We start from the raw sequence: 16,424 nt of genomic DNA on the forward strand, positions 1-16,424 counted from the left end.
CCTAGTTCCAGTGTTGTTATTGTCTGCTTCTTTGGTCTTGCAGTACATTAGAGATTGAAAAATCACAGTGGATTGAAATGCCTACACTGATAAGCAATTCATTCTTAGATGTTATTGACAATTCTGGCATTTTCTCATCTGTGTCTAGGGTGAGCAGTTATAATGTAGGATAACCAAACAAATCAAAAGTGTACGTGCTACTTAAACTGCCTGTCAAGAACATTTAGTCCAATTACGTTTGTTTTTGTTTTTTCATTAGGTGCTTATGTTCCACATTGTCTGCATCTAAAACATGTCTAATGATGGCATGATATGTTGGAAGTTGAGTCAAAGTTTATATCCAGACCCTATCCGCTCCAGGAACTTACATGAGCTGGAACATGCCATTCAGTAGCCACATTTATAGATCATGAATCAGTCTTTCAGCTTTTAAGACACATAAGTTTGTGTCTTTAGACATACGTTTGTAAATTTCTATTACTATGCTATCTATTTCCTGGTGAAGTACACACTTTAAACTTGATTATATTTACTGACCATATTGCATATTTAATCAAATCTGTGTTCTTTAAAATAAATCGCTCTGTTACATCAGTTTATCTCCAATAGCTAAATTTTATTAATGTAATTCATTAATTAAACCTAAACCAGGTTCAATGCACGCATGCTCCATTATCAGTACGGCAGAAGGCATCTATTTAAGGTCATCCAGGTCATACATAAATAACGTTGCTGCTTTCGATTCACAAAAAAAAAGATAAGATTACTGTAGCTCAAGTTTCTGATTATTTATTGGAAAAGCATATATAATGATGATCTGAGTCTTATTTGTCAGTACATTTTACAGTCTAGCATTTGTATTTCTCAAAATACAAAAAGCCCCCTTTGACCTACTTGAGCTCATGGTAATGGTGGACCATGTCGATGTTTTACCATTAAAAGTGCATTCACTCAAACGGCCAACAGCATCATAATGACATAATTACATCATTAGTCATCACAGTTGCCATTTGTCACCCTTTTTTTCTTTTTGGAAGGACCAGCCACTAGCTCGTAACACTTTCATAACACTTGTATACAAAGCAGGCAAACACACACGCCTACAGACAAACACGCATACACACGCCTACACACACACACGCATACACACGCCTACAGACAAACACGCATACACACGCCTACACACACACACGCACGCATACACACGCCTACACACACACACGCACGCATACACACGCCTACAGACAAACATGCATACACGTGCCTACACACAAACAGATACGCTCGCCCACACACACACACAGACCTTTTGTTCAAACGGCTGGTCCCTACTCACCCAACCGTTTTTTAAGTGTGTGCTTCTGTAACATTGTGAACATGAGCACCTGTGGACTTGCTGCCTATAGCAGGGCCTCTGGTCCGTCGCCTGGCCCGACACACGCACACGACAGTGAGCTCAGAGGCACGTGGTCGGATCAAAGAGCAAACGGGGGTGAAAACAAACAAGGAAACATGAAAAAAAAAACTAAAACATTGAACATAAGACAACGAATGGGAAGGTGTGCAGCGGGGTCCCATATCATCCGCACAACAACGATAAAGAACACTTGATGGAAGAGGCAAGGTCGCCTTCTGGGCCCGAATAGCAGTTATACCAAAAACAACCCCAACCACTTTACAGTCTGGTAAACCTGTGAATAGCCAGAGAGAGGAATGAAACAATGTACCTTTAGGATGACACATAATGGTTCAGCCATCTTGCATGAACAACAAAATAAAAGACGGCGATAAATGGGGAACATTTAAAGATTTCATGTGTTATTCTGCATTAATGGCCTAGCTATACAAAGAGTAGAGATAGGTGTTGCATACATCAACACAATACATACACACCGTATACTGTAGATTAAGTATTGTTTGAAAAGGTTAGGGCCATGTATATACGACAGACCTAACATTCTGAGGTTATGCTTAAATACGTACAATATGGTTTCCCCTGTTGGTCCACTTTCACACACTCGCATGCGCACACAAACACATGCACACACACGAATAAACACACGCACAACACCAGCTGTGGTGGTGTGCCATTTACAGGAAACTGTTAACATAGTTAATACAATAATTAATTTATACAATCACTAGGGCAACCATTTAAAAATATTGAATGTCACATAATGAATAACGGACACACATACACACAGACATAAAACATGACCAACCCCCATTCCCTTTCCTATGTCTTGACAATACGCCAGTGTTAACATACATCAGTGTTAAAACATAACAATGATATTACAAGTTGGCGTTCAGGAACAAACCCAACAGTAAACCGATAATACACAGCCAACGAGGGGCAGACAAAATAAAAACACACCACGCATCCCATTGTACCGACAGCGCAAATGTTTAAGTCTTGCATCCGAGTTAAGACCGTTTGTGCAGGAGTGCTGTAGTGGTCCAGAATAAGCGGTATTCCACCGGCTCCGTTTGCTCACAGGCCCTGCAAAGTACGCTACCTTGGGGAGGGGCCGGGACCCGCTCCCCTCCCCCCCAAACCCAAAGGCTCGGCCCCCCGACCGGGGCGCTACAAGCAGGCCTCGTGGTGGTGGTGGTGGTGGTGGTGGTGGTGGTGGTGTGAGGCGTGTGGTGAGCTCGTACCAGGCCAGTCTGGGAGAGACTCGGGCTGGGGAGTCAAACAGGGATTCCCATGCGGTGCTTCTTCTTCTTCACCGTCTTCAGGCCGCTGAGACGCCGCACGTCGTCCTCGTCCGATTCGTCCATCTCGTCGTCGGCCGAGAAGAGGATCTGACGGAGACGGTGAAAAACAAAGACGTTAAGGGGTCGTCAGCGCTGAGGGTTATCAGTCACCACCTAATATTTACATTTACATTTTTCTTTTCATTTTATCTCCCAGTGTCTCATTGAAATGATTATTCAATGAATAATTGATACACATTTTGAAGCAAAAAAACTAACAAAAAAAATTTGGATAAATTGGAATATTTCCCCCGCCTTATATATTTCTGTACATACCACACGTCACCGACCCACCAGCCATCAGCCAGACTGCATTGGAATTGACTACACAATATTTCTTGGCAATTTCCTCCCGGCCTTTAAAACAAACTTACCTGAAATCCACTGGCTACTGTCTGTGTGTTTTCGACAACGAGCATCTTCTCAAAGATAAAAGACTTTATCTGTATTTGTCTTCGACTAATGAACTCAACAGAGTTCAACAAATCTAACAGATAGTTACCAACATCCCTTTGTACCTTGCTTAGGGGGCATGTTCAGCTTTTCCAGCTACAGTCGATTTTTGATTTGTAAAATAACAAATGTTGTGTATTTCCGATCGAACTGCAGGGCTTTAGCCAGAAGAACCCCCTCTGAACATTGGCCTTTGATTTCTGAAGTGCTCCTGCATTACTACACAAACATAGTAATGTTGAAAAAAATGGGAATTCAAGAATCATATCCTAGGGAACGATTGTATTTAGTAAAATGAATAGGACAATGCAAGAGATATGAAGCGAGTACATTGAAGATAGGGTGAAGCGCTAGTAAACAATACACAACCTGCTACAAGAACACATACAGTCAGGTCCATAACTATTGGGACATCGACACAATTCTAATCTTTTTGGCTCTATACACCACCACAATGGATTTGAAATGAAATGAACAAGATGTGCTTTAACTGCAGACTTTCAGCTTTGATTTGAGGGTATTTACATCCAAATCAGGTGAACGGTGTAGGAATTACAACAGTTTGTATATGTGCCTCCCACTTTTTAAGGGACCAAAAGTAATGGGACAAATTAACAATCATAAATAAAACTTTCACTTTTTAATACTTGGTTGCAAATCCTTTGCAGTCAATTACAGCCTGAAGTCTGGAACGCATAGACATCACCAGACACTGGGTTTCATCCCTAGTGATGCTCTGCCAGGCCTCTACTGCAACTGTCTTCAGTTCCTGCTTGTTCTTGGGGCATTTTCCCTTCAGTTTTGTCTTCAGCAAGTGAAATGCATGCTCAATCGGATTCAGGTCAGGTGATTGACTTGGCCATTGCATAACATTCCACTTCTTTGCCTTAAAAAACTCTTTGGTTGCTTTCGCAGTATGCTTCGGGTCATTGTCCATCTGCACTGTGAAGTGCCGTCCAATGAGTTCTGAAGCATTTGGCTGAATATGAGCAGATAATATTGCCCGAAACACTTCAGAATTCATCCTGCTGCTTTTGTCAGCAGTCACATCATCAATAAATACAAGGGAACCTGTTCCATTGGCAGCCATACATGCCCACGCCATGACACTACCACCACCATGCTTCACTGATGAGGTGGTATGCTTTGGATCATGAGCAGTTCCTTTCCTTCTCCATACTCTTCTCTTCCCATCATTCTGGTACAAGTTGATCTTTGTCTCATCTGTCCATAGGATCTTGTTCCAGAACTGTGAAGGCTTTTTTAGATGTTGTTTGGCAAACTCTAATCTGGCCTTCCTGTTTTTGAGGCTCACCAATGGTTTACATCTTGTGGTGAACCCTCTGTAGTCACTCTGGTGAAGTCTTCTCTTGATTGTTGACTTTGACACATATACACCGACCTCCTGGAGAGTGTTCTTGATCTGGCCAACTGTTGTGAAGGGTGTTTTCTTCACCAGGGAAAGAATTATTCGGTCATCCACCACAGTTGTTTTCCGTGGTCTTCCGGGTCTTTTGGTGTTGCTGAGCTCACCGGTGCGTTCTTTCTTTTTAAGAATGTTCCAAACAGTTGATTTAGCCACACCTAATGTTTTTGCTATTTCTCTGATGGGTTTGTTTTGATTTTTCAGCTTAATGATGGCTTGCTTCACTGATAGTGACAGCTCTTTGGATCTCATATTGAGAGTTAACAGCAACAGATTCCAAATGCAAATAGCACACCTGAAATTAACTCTTTAAATTAACTAGACCTTTTCTCTGCTCCTTGTTAATGGGATAATGAGGGAATAACACACACCTGGCCATGGAACATCTGGGTAACCAATTGTCCCATTACTTTTGGTCCCTTAAAAAGTGGGAGGCACATATACAAACTGTTGTAATTCCTACACCGTTCACCTGATTTGGATGTAAATACCCTCAAATCAAAGCTGAAAGTCTGCAGTTAAAGCACATCTTGTTCATTTCATTTCAAATCCATTGTGGTGGTGTATAGAGCCAAAAAGATTAGAATTGTGTCGATGTCCCAATAGTTATGGACCTGACTGTAAATCAGTCTAAATATACCCATCAATAAGGTGTGTGTGAGGCGGCAACATAACGACAAAGAAACATCTTTCTAAAATCTCTTCCACCTCTTCCATGAAATAACAGCTGGATATCCGAAGTACAGTTAAATATTGACTTTGCTCCCACACAAAAGTTTTAAAGCAAAGTCAACGGTGGTGTGTGTTCGGTGCAGCAAAGCTCAGAAACTTTACCAGCCTATAAAGTGACCGGCAGCTTGCACAGTCCAGGGTGGTTAACAACGTACAGGACATTACTCGGTCTGTTGGTGTGACTTGTAAATAAAGCACAGCCTTGGGCTTTGTTCGAGTCGGCCCACTTACACCCTATATAGTGCACTACTTAGGGCGAGTTTGTTTCCCTGATTAGTTCACTCTATAATGACCCACAATGCACCAGCAAATAAGAGCACAACTGACGCCTTTTATCGCCACGCCCATGATGCATAGCGGAAATCATCGCCATCGTATTCATCCACTTGAGATGGTCAGCACATAGCAGGTTGTTTATGCAAATGAGCTGACATAAACGGTGCCTGAACGCCCTGTTTAGACCATAGTGGACTATTGAGTGTTTTCGATATAAAAGGGAATAGGGAATTAGGGAACAAGGGAGCCAGTTTGAACATAACCTAAGTGTATCCCCCCCCCCCCCCCCCCCCGCCCAGCAGGTGGAAGCAGCAGAGGACAGGAATAGAACACAGTCCAGCTGCCATGGCCACAGAGTCAACAGCTAGCAGAAGCAGTCCCAGGGGGGGGGGGGACCTCCGCTAAAATGGAGATAGGGAGCGTATTTGTTTAGTTTTTTTCTCGGTTTGGTACGTGTCGTACAATCCGAGATGTGCTGAAGGTAGGTGTCCTACCTCCGACTCCGAGTCGTCGTGGGACAGGGCCCGCCGGTACCGCACCTTGCTGCTCCCCCGGAGGTCCTCGTCTCGCTCCTCTAGCTTGGCTTTTGTCCTGTGCTTCTTCATGAGGAAGTTATCCACCACCCAGAACATGAGGGCCTGAGGGGGGGGGGCACAATATCAACGCGCCCCATCGAGTTAATAAGTGAACGCATCACATTAACAAAGTATTAAAAGGAGGGCCCCACGGCTGATAATAATCGTGGTCGATCCAAACACTGCAAAATCTCGAGCTGCAACAGACGTTCAGTAACTCAACTCAATGACAGCGCACTTACGTTGATGAAGAACGGAACAATGAGCATGACGATGGCCAACTCCAGGTCAGGATTATCTATTGGGTTGAGGAGGGACAACTGACACACACACACACACACACACACACACACACACACACACACACACACACACACACACACACACACACACACACACACACACACACACACACACACACACACACACACACACACAAATTATCTGTTATACAGTCCAATACCCTACATTATCACACCAGGTGTGATGTTTATTAGCCACAATGAGCCATGACAACACACATGGGGACTGTCCACCGAGATGATGGATCTAGCAGCCACCTACTCAGTGGTCTGTACCAGCTCCTGACGGATAGGCTGATCTGTCCGTCATTCATCTGAGCGGACACGCCGACGTGTGATGCCCCTGTACGATACTTTAGCGGCTCGTAATGGACAATCAACCTCACACCAGCTGGTAAGATAAGGATCTTTTAAGTAATACGTGTCGACGTGGCAGCGTCAGGTTTGAGCTTTTATCTTGAAATGACCGCTCCCCACCTTCTTCCACTGGGGGATGAGTAGGACCAGCATGATGAGGACCTTCTCAAACATCATGATGAGGATGTATAGCGCGCACTGACCCACCCACGCAGAACACTGCACCGGCTCTCCTACACACACACACACACACACACACACACACACACACACACACACACACACACACACACACACACACACACACACACACACACACACACACACACACACACACACACACACACACACACAGGTCCAAAAAGGGTTACAAAAAGCAGTCTAAAAATAGTAATGCTATGTATCTGCCGGTATGTTGTACCGGCAGTAAAACTTGTGTGTGCTGCAGGGAGATTTCAGCGTTTGCAAACGGTGCCACCGACGCCCTCCACTGGACATTACAGGTAGAGCAGGTGAGGTGGGCCCTCACCGTATTCCCCAAAGCGCAGGGAGTCCCACTGCCTCCACTCCACGACAGCACTGACAGCCCTCACCCCGGCGTAGATCAGCAGCATCCCCAACGACGCATCCAGAAGGAAGTTGATGAGATAACTACAAGAGGGTGGGGGAGAAAGAGAGGCGGTCAGCTCACACTACCGCACTTTTGCCATTGAACCCTGGGCCGAGCCGTGACGACCATCACCTACTAGGGATGGGTCAGAATCTTTGATTATTCGATTATTCGTTCCCGAGGGTCAAAGCCGATTTTTAACATTTGGACCGTTAACATTTTTTTCCCCATTCAAATAAACAAGAATTAACGGACGGAACTAATGTTGGTTCTGTAGCACTATTAGTTTTTTTTATTATTATTAATCATGTACAGAAAAACAATATACACAATACACAAGCATAAATATTAATATATATGCATACAACACAAACACTGATCACTGTTAAAGTTTGTTTTTTTTTGCGTTTAAGATATTAAGTGATTTCTTGCCGGTCCATGGCTGCCTTTGTGAATGTCGGCACACATCGAATAATCGATTATTCGTTCAATTATTCGTTCATAACACATACCACTGATTATTCAACCATGAAAATTTTGAGTTATTCACATCCCCCCCACATCACCTACAAGCCTTGAAGTACAAAGGCAGTCATTGCGAGGCAACTCACAGAGAGCAGGGGTCCTCCTCGGTGAGGTCCGACAGGTACACGTTGGCGAAATGGATGAACAGCATCCCGATGGCCTGCTTAGAGGTGTCCAGGAACCTGTCGGGAGAGGAAAAAAAAAAAAAAAAAATCATTACAGGGACTCTGTTGTAACCTGCAGTCGTCAGTCATCTCAATGCTCTTTCTAGAGCGGTTAGGAGAGGTAGAAGAAGAGACTCGCTCACCAGATCCTCCAGGGCCTTCGTTCATGCTTGGGCTCCCTGAAGCGTTTCACTGTGGAGGGACACAGCATGTCTTGTTACGCATGGCGCATTACACGGGAGGCCACGGTGCGCTGATCAAACAGAATCACCAGCCCGCTTTTAGACTCACCCATTGGCCCCAGCCTGCATTTAAAAATGGCGTTTTGTAACAGCTCATTTATTCTATACAAGCACGCTGTGTGATTTTGCAGGCTTGCCCTTTTCACTGCTGCCGAACGGATATCGGACACGCTGGTTCCCTGATTAGACTTACGGTATCACATAGCATTATTATAATTACAAGGAATGAAAAACATAGAAATGCAACCAATTGCATTTAAACATGTTGAATTGGACAAACTGACTGTTTTTACATTTAGTTATAAGGTATAAGTTGGATAGATTTAGTCTTTATTCGGCATATGTAAGTTCAAGTACCATTGAATTCTTAGTCCTGCTCCTCTCACAGTTTCATATCAGCTGCTAGTTGACAACAACAGTAGTTTTAGCAACATATATCTGAAGCCTAAAAATAAAACGCGATGGAAGAAAAAAAAAAAAATAGAACCAAATTAAAAACAATGAATATACAGCAAAGTAAATAAAAAATGAAAAAATCGTATATAGTCATCGTCAGTGTGCAAGGTCCGTTGTCTTTAAGAATGCAAGTTCCTTATTAAGTGGGCATTAAGTGGGGTATGGGGGGGGGGAGGCAGGGTGGGCTGGTTGGATGGTTCTTGAGCATGCACACGGCCTGGGGTTGGAAGCTGTTGGGGAACCCGTTAGGTCCAGTAATGGCGCTCGGCCATCTGGAGTCTCTTGGCAGGTGGCAGAAGAATACATGACGAATGGGCTGGTTTGTGTCCTTTGTAAGCGCGAGCTTCAGCAGCATATGTAGAGGTCGCTGGTGGCCGGTGGCTTCCCTTCGACGATGTTGCTCTCTGTGCTGTTTTTACAACCCTCTGGATACCGTACCAGACTGAGATGCCTCCAGTCGATACACTTTCAATGAGGCTGCGCTAGAATTTCCGAGCGTTATTGTGCTCATGCCCCATCTCCGTAAGCACATAGGAAAGTCGCTGTTGTGCCTTCTTCAGGATGAGGTCTGTCAGGAAGCCCAGGTCTCAACAGACACAGGTACTTCCGCCCTTTCAAACAGTGCGGCTGTGTCAGTACAAAACAATGCCCGCAGATGTATATGCAAAACTCTTAGATAGCTGAATGCTACAATGCTCAACCATGACAACGCTGAAGTATGAAAGGCATGGGCCTTCAATAAATGCTGCGCCCTGTTTCAGTTAACTTGACACTCCATGTGGGCGGTTGCCAGTTATATATCAGGCATGGGCCATGAGTTGAATGCATGCATGGCTTAGCACTGGGCCCATTATTCATGGGGGAGAACTGCCTCAGGCTACCTAGCTCCAAGTGTCAAACATTCCTCACCTCTGCAAGACAGCAGCACAAAAATGCACCGTGGAGCTATTAGAACTGGGTTAACTGGTTAACTGGGTGCTATGTCATATATTGATCATTTAAATATTTTGTTTGAAAACATAGTTTAAGGATTAAATAGCTTAATCACACAGTGTGAGGTCACATCCACACACTATGGGAAATCACTGGAATGAAAAGCAACGTCCCCGCTGCAGTTTAAATATCGCTTCGTTCTCTTTAGGTAGGGTTCACGTTGCCATACTTACACATCAATATGCTGAAGGCCAGGACGGCTAGAAGCCCTTGCAGGAAAATCCCCAAAGAGTCCATTAGCGCACCGTTTTCACACCCTCGGTTGTCTGCATCTGGCGTGGGACTGGATGGCGCCGATGTGTTGGTGGACATTGCGGAGAGGCCCGGTACACCTGGCCCAGGTAAAGCCAGGTCTCCAGCCTTGGAGAGCGAATTAACCGCACTTGCAGCCATTGGGTCAACTTGGCATAGGACTAACTAAAGAACATGGAATGAAGTGAATTTGAAGAACTAGCCCGTCCCGACCCTCGTAGGTTAGTTCGTAATCACTACGTGAGGCACACTCAGTAAAACATAATATCTCGTTACGTGCCGTCTCATTCTTTTGGACACTCAAGCATCCATATTTCCATAATCTATTCTTTATCAAGACGTGAAGTAGCTACCACTCAAGAATCAGAAGGCCAAACATACTTCGTTGGTTCATAGCCACGATGGGCTTTTAACATATGTCCGATCGTCTGCATGAAATGAACCAAGTAATGGGAATATTTTCCAGATGATGCAGTGGAATACAAGCAGGACCTCAGTCACATGCATCCGTTAGCCGGCTTTACAGTGTGGTCCCGGCACTGTGTTAACTTACTACATGCATATGTTATAGTGTAAACATTTGCATGAAACACCAAACAACTCAACCCTACAGGAACCGGTCGATACAGATGAGGTAAGAAGCAAGTCAGGACTGCTGCTAACGCTGCACTGTAGCCTCGAAGCTAACACCCTGCTTATAAGGAAATGCAATGCGAGCAAGTTTCTAGTTGAATTAAACGCCGAGTATTTTCACAGCACACTAGTTGGCTTCAATTACCACTTTTGCAGTTGTCCGAAAAAGCATGTTCACATTGTTCAAGAAAAAAAAAACTATTTTGCAGTCGCTCATCACCAATCCAGCTGCTAGCAGCGGTGCTGCTCCTGTTGACATACGTCATGTCACGCGACCGACGTGAGTCAGATGCATGGTGGGAAGTGTAGTCAGCGTCCAGCGAAGAAACGTTTTCAAACCATTTAGAATTTTATTGCTGCAATTTCTTAAATAACAATCGGAAATGTCCAAAAGGAAAGTCATGAAATTTCATCTGTTTTCTGTACAACTGTATCTGCTGAATAGGCGACTGGAAACAACAATTATTTGACACAAATCAAAACACCACACATTACATTATATATTGAAAAGAAGTTGGGAGGTCCGGGTCATTTAGAAACTGCTCATTCACAAGTATAAAGTTAATTGTTGGCATAATAATTGCAATTTATTTGTGCTGCCCAAAATATTCTTTTATTTAGGAATTACCTCAAGTATAACGTCAAATGAGCAGGCCTAATCCCACAAATATGTCCCATTTCTAAATCTAGCTAACACTAGGTTCGACTTTATTCCAAATAATAATGTTTAAGGATTTACTGTGCAAGTGTAGGCCTATGCCTTGGGATATTAATCAATGCGTTTTGTTTTGCTAAATAGAAAATCTACTCACCCTGTTGCACTGGAAGAATCTTGAGACTATGTACACTATTTACAAACGCATGCTTTGCTATATACACGTTGAATACCGTCATCACATACAGTTTTGCTTGTGCTTACAAAATAAGAGCAGTCGCATTGTTTACCGCTCTTTAGAAGAAACAGTGTTATTCCGAAAGCCACCAGACTGTGGCGTTGTCCCCCGGCTTAAACATCGACCACAGCAAGACACTGAATGGAGAACATTAAACAGCTTTCTTCTACACCTGGCATGTCTTTTATGTATAAACAGAAAGCAAAATCACGACCTATATGGACATTTGCTGAAATCAAGTAAACTAGATTGTGATTCACTTGTGATCCAAGCATATCAATTAAGTATTTTTGTACATTTAATACATTTTTGTAATATAGTGTACGTAAAAAAAAAACGGATTAAAAGATGTCTGCTCTTTTGAAAGTTTGACAAATTGAAGTTATTTTTACAAGGCAAATACAAGTTACCATGAATGTATAAAAAAAACAAAACATCTAAAACAAATACACCCTTTATAAAATCTTATGAATTCTTTAGCTCATATTTCGCATTCTCTCTACCGAGTTCAAATTACTGTGAATCAAAGTTATTACAGTGGACCGGTAGAGTCGCCTTGCTGCCTTCTTGAGGACGACGGGAGCAAGCATATGTTGTCAAGAGCTAACGGTAAAGCCAGCAAGCCAGCAGCGGAGCAGATGAAGAAATCACAGATGGACCATCGGTGTCGTCACGTCAACACTCAACCTCCTCTGGCCAGGAACGCTATCTCATGTCTCATGGCAACGTCGGACACGAAGAGACAACGTGAACTATGAAGGGGATTCCAAAAAAGGACGCCCAGTGGTAGATGCATTATCTTATTCACCACGACGAACACAAGAGACACAGTGGGCCAATGTCCGGCCCTTCCCCTCAGCTAGGTGGCAAACTGCTGATAGAACGCTAGCTTCACCCTCTCAATGTGGTGGCACAGCTTAATGGCTGGTCCCAGCTTCAGGTCCATGCACTCCTGGACTGTGGGCAGGTTGAGCAGGAGCAGCGCCTGTCCGTCAATCTCCTGGTAGGTAGAGAAGACATCGGTAACCATTACAACCAATGCGTGCGTTATCCACAACAAGCGTATGGTTTATAGTATTAAGAGTATCCACCAAGCGCTTTCGCAGCCATTTCGACCATTGCAAATGCTTTACGTTGAATGCCGCTGACCCACTCGCACATTGCACAACATAACGTTTGTCAGGTGACCTACTGCTCTACCTCCGGCTGACCTCAGTGGGCACCGGAATAACGTGTCCCGGTAACGTGCGTGACGTACCTGATCCAAGAAGATGCGGGCGAGAGGGGCACAGTCTGTGGTCCTGATAAACCGCACCACATCCGTGACGCTCCACTCCAGGGGGCTGGTGTCCAAACACAGCTTCTGAGGCGGCTCCGTCTTAGCGATCTGGACAGGGGGGGGGGGGTGGGGGGACACACACACACACACACACACACACACACACACACACACACACACACACACACACACACACACACACACACACACACACACACACACACACACACACACACACACACACACAGTGTGTAAGGCGAGTAAGGCGGCCGTGCTAATCTACCAGATGACCCATTTGCACAGCGTGGAAGGTTGTTGTCGTTTGAAGGCCTGGAGGCCGGGTTGAGGATGGGACGCATCAGACTATTAATACCGTCATCGTCGGTGGCCGGGGCGCGTTCGGGTACCTTGGGTGACGGTGGGCGGTTCTCGTCGTCGGAGAAGGACGGCGAGCAGGGCTTCCGCCGGCGCCGCGTCGGCCGGGGCGTGGCTGGCGGCGAGGGGGAGGGCGTGGCGGGGAGGGACTTCCCCACCGAGTACTCGGAGTCGTCCTGAAGCTCGTCCTGCACCTCCGAGCCAGAGTCCTCGCTCAGGGACTCGTCTTCGTCCAGGTCCTCCTCGTCGCCGCTGCCCTGGAGGGGGCGGGGGGGGGGGCAGGACAAAGCAGGCTTCACCGACTGTGTAAGGGCTTCTATCGAGCACCCGTCGGTGTGCGTTTTGGCTCACATGTGTGTGTGTGTGCGCAGTGTGTGTGCGTGCGTCCGTGCATGTGTGCGCAGTGTGTGTGTGCGTGCGTGCGTTACCTGCAGAGACCCGGCGGGCGTGTTGTCCAACGAGGCTGAAGAACGCCTCTTCTTGTGCACGAACAGCCCGTTCCTCCTCTTCCTCCTCCTTCCCCTCCTCTTCGCCCCTCCCTCGAGGTTGGAGTGACCCCCGGGAGGCCGGCCCACCCGCCTGCTCTTCTTCTTGCCGTAATAATACGCTGAACACGCGAGACGAGGAAGGAAAACAACGGCCGTGGTTGAGAACACACGGCAGATGGATTTCTATTTGCATTAATTCCCCGAGCTGGGAGCTGGGAAATTACAAAACATCAGACTGCATAAAGTTTGCAGTTTAACTTCTTGTAAACTAAACCTTTTCCTCTTTTCTTTTTTTAAATAAACATCAGAAGCATTATCCGAACAACAAGGAAAGCCCAATTCACACGTTTCATTTCTTTTTTTAGATTACATTTCAATATATTTAACCCTAGTTTTCATGTTTTTGGGCACTCAGTGCTCGGCTTCTCCTCCCTCCCTGAAACCTGATTTGCATCAGATGAGCATCCAGGGCTCGCCTGCTGCACATGCTAATCCCTTAATGGAGTCAGCGAGAAGAGAGGTGCGAGCCGAGGAAGAGCCGGAGGGCGCTACAGTCGGTAACATGGATAAGAGAAGCTAAGTGTCAGAATGAACAGGTATGAACATATCGCCATAGCGATGCTGTAACACCTGCACCCGAAATTCAGCTAATAGGACTTTGGGACTACATTATCAAGGAACGTGGTCAGGATCTCAGCTGAAAAGGGTCTTAGTTCAAACCCATATTTCTTCCTGACATGCATACAATTAAAAAGAAAAAAGAACATGCTGGGAGATGCTTTGAAGAATGTAGGGGTGACAGGGTTATGGTCCAATCCAAAGCCCTGCAGGAGGACCTACTGTATTTAGTCTTGGTGAGCACAGAGCAGTTCTCCGAGCAGCGGTCCAGAACCATCCGTGGTCCAAACAGGTTAGGGCAGCACTCCAGCTTGATGCAGGTTTTCCTGCAGAACTCTGCAACGCGGTCAGAAGTGCGCACTATCTCCACAGTGGCCCGGTAGCTCTTTCCTTTGTACCTGACCATCAAATAAAAAGGTTTGGCTGATCAAATATTGATAAGGCTCGCCATCCTTCTCGCGTGTTGCCTTATCCGTCCAGACTGAGTTTGAATTAGCACCTCCATCGGGCTAGGGCCTAGGCTAACAGAAGACATGCATTCGGAAGCTGGAGCCAAGATTATCATGACCTCTTTTTCTCTTATTCCATTTTCCCAGTTTAGCTCTACACTTCTCTATAGTCCTTCAGGTCTCATCCACCATCTGCTCCAAAATGAACTATTCCTGTGTATTTTTCAGGTGGCCATGTAAGTATTGCGGCCCCCCCCCTCCCCCGGTTTAGACAGACGAGCGCGCCCCGCACTCACTTGGCTTTCAGCGTCTCTCCGTGACCTTGCCAGCGGCCCTCCTGGTCCAGCTGCAGCTCCCGCAGCACGCGGCTGGGCTTGTAGGCCGAGTTGATCAGCAGAGTCAGCACCTCCACACGCAAACAAACAACATCCCAGCGGTTAGCGTGACGAACACCTACGATGTAGCGCGATGCCTACACGCTACCGGCTCATTGTCTCAACCCACGGAACATTCCCTGTCAAGTCAAGTCTGGAGAAGCAAACGGCGTACAAACAGAAAACACAAGTCGGCTCAGCCGGCGCACTGACATTGTCGGAAGTTAATGTACTATCGTAGTCGAGGCAGCAGATACTGTAACGTTCAACCCGAAAGGCAAGCAAGGCATGTCTCGTGAAAAAAAGGAAAAGTAATTTGATTATATAGATATAGATTGAATAGATTGAACGCGAGACAGAAGTGATGGAATGCACCTCACCTCTTTCAGCACCAAAACACAGTTACCGGGCCCGATGAACTGAGGCAGCTCTGCGATGCGCCCCTTGTTGAGGTAGGGCCCGGAGAAGCAGCGGTGGTTGAAGTAGATCTTCGGACAGCAGTACTTCCCGTTCCCCTGGCCTGCTCACACATGGACCCGGACACCGAGGTCAGCGAGTGGGATGCATTGTGGAGTGTGTATGTGTATAAGGGGGTGGGGGGGGGGGTGTGGAAAAAATATATATCTACCTCTGATCGACCGACATCCCTCACCTAGTTCTGATTGGCTGCCCATTTGCTGCCTCTCAGAGTCAGGTGAGGAGGACTTGGGTTGAGATCTGCTGTAATGCAATGCAAGGACAGGAAGACTCAGGGACCAGCAAAAAAACATTGAAAAAATGTAATATCTCTATATCTATCTCTATCTATATCTCCAGACGCACACACACACACACACACACACACACACACACACACACACACACACACACACACACACACACACACACACACACACACACACACACACACACACACACACCTGAAGATAAAGTCCCGGTTTGACTCACTGTTTCTCTGGCTGCACCACTGCAACTTTCCTCTGTTTCTCCACTGTGAGAGTGAGAGAGTGAGAGAGTGAGAGAGAACAGCGTTACATTGCACCTAATGAGCTCCACTGAAGTCACAGCACAGTAGGCCTCCTTAACGTATGGACGTGACACAGCTTTGACTGCGTCAGTGTAAACTGTGTCTCGCTGGCAGGCGGGGGGGGGGGGGCTGTGCACCTGGGGGCTTGATGGGGTAGACCAGAGG

At 45.9% G+C, this 16,424-nt stretch overlaps 2 protein-coding genes across 2 annotated transcripts; both read right to left on the minus strand.

Moving 5' to 3' along the window:
• Positions 1 to 751: 751 nt before the first annotated feature.
• LOC311338706 (store-operated calcium entry regulator STIMATE-like) lies at positions 752 to 10,998 on the minus strand. Its single transcript, XM_084464025.1, has 8 exons — positions 10,045 to 10,998; positions 8,324 to 8,372; positions 8,103 to 8,198; positions 7,411 to 7,532; positions 7,002 to 7,114; positions 6,465 to 6,542; positions 6,142 to 6,285; positions 752 to 2,808 (listed from the first exon to the last, which is right to left on the minus strand). Exons 1-8 carry the CDS (start codon positions 10,262 to 10,264, stop codon positions 2,695 to 2,697), a joined length of 936 nt encoding a protein of 311 aa, XP_084320151.1. The 5' UTR covers positions 10,265 to 10,998; the 3' UTR covers positions 752 to 2,694.
• A 351-nt stretch (positions 10,999 to 11,349) lies between these two features.
• sfmbt1 (Scm like with four mbt domains 1) lies at positions 11,350 to 16,418 on the minus strand. The gene is made up of 10 exons (XM_084464872.1): positions 16,397 to 16,418; positions 16,181 to 16,223; positions 15,885 to 15,952; positions 15,613 to 15,752; positions 15,155 to 15,264; positions 14,632 to 14,807; positions 13,732 to 13,910; positions 13,336 to 13,560; positions 12,908 to 13,036; positions 11,350 to 12,649 (listed from the first exon to the last, which is right to left on the minus strand). Exons 3-10 carry the CDS (start codon positions 15,904 to 15,906, stop codon positions 12,509 to 12,511), a joined length of 1,122 nt encoding a protein of 373 aa, XP_084320998.1. The 5' UTR covers positions 15,907 to 15,952; positions 16,181 to 16,223; positions 16,397 to 16,418; the 3' UTR covers positions 11,350 to 12,508.
• Positions 16,419 to 16,424: the final 6 nt, after the last annotated feature.

The sequence above is a fragment of the Micromesistius poutassou genome (genome assembly GCF_964030765.1).
Source record: "Micromesistius poutassou genome assembly, chromosome: 2".
Lineage (NCBI taxonomy): Eukaryota > Metazoa > Chordata > Actinopteri > Gadiformes > Gadidae > Micromesistius > Micromesistius poutassou.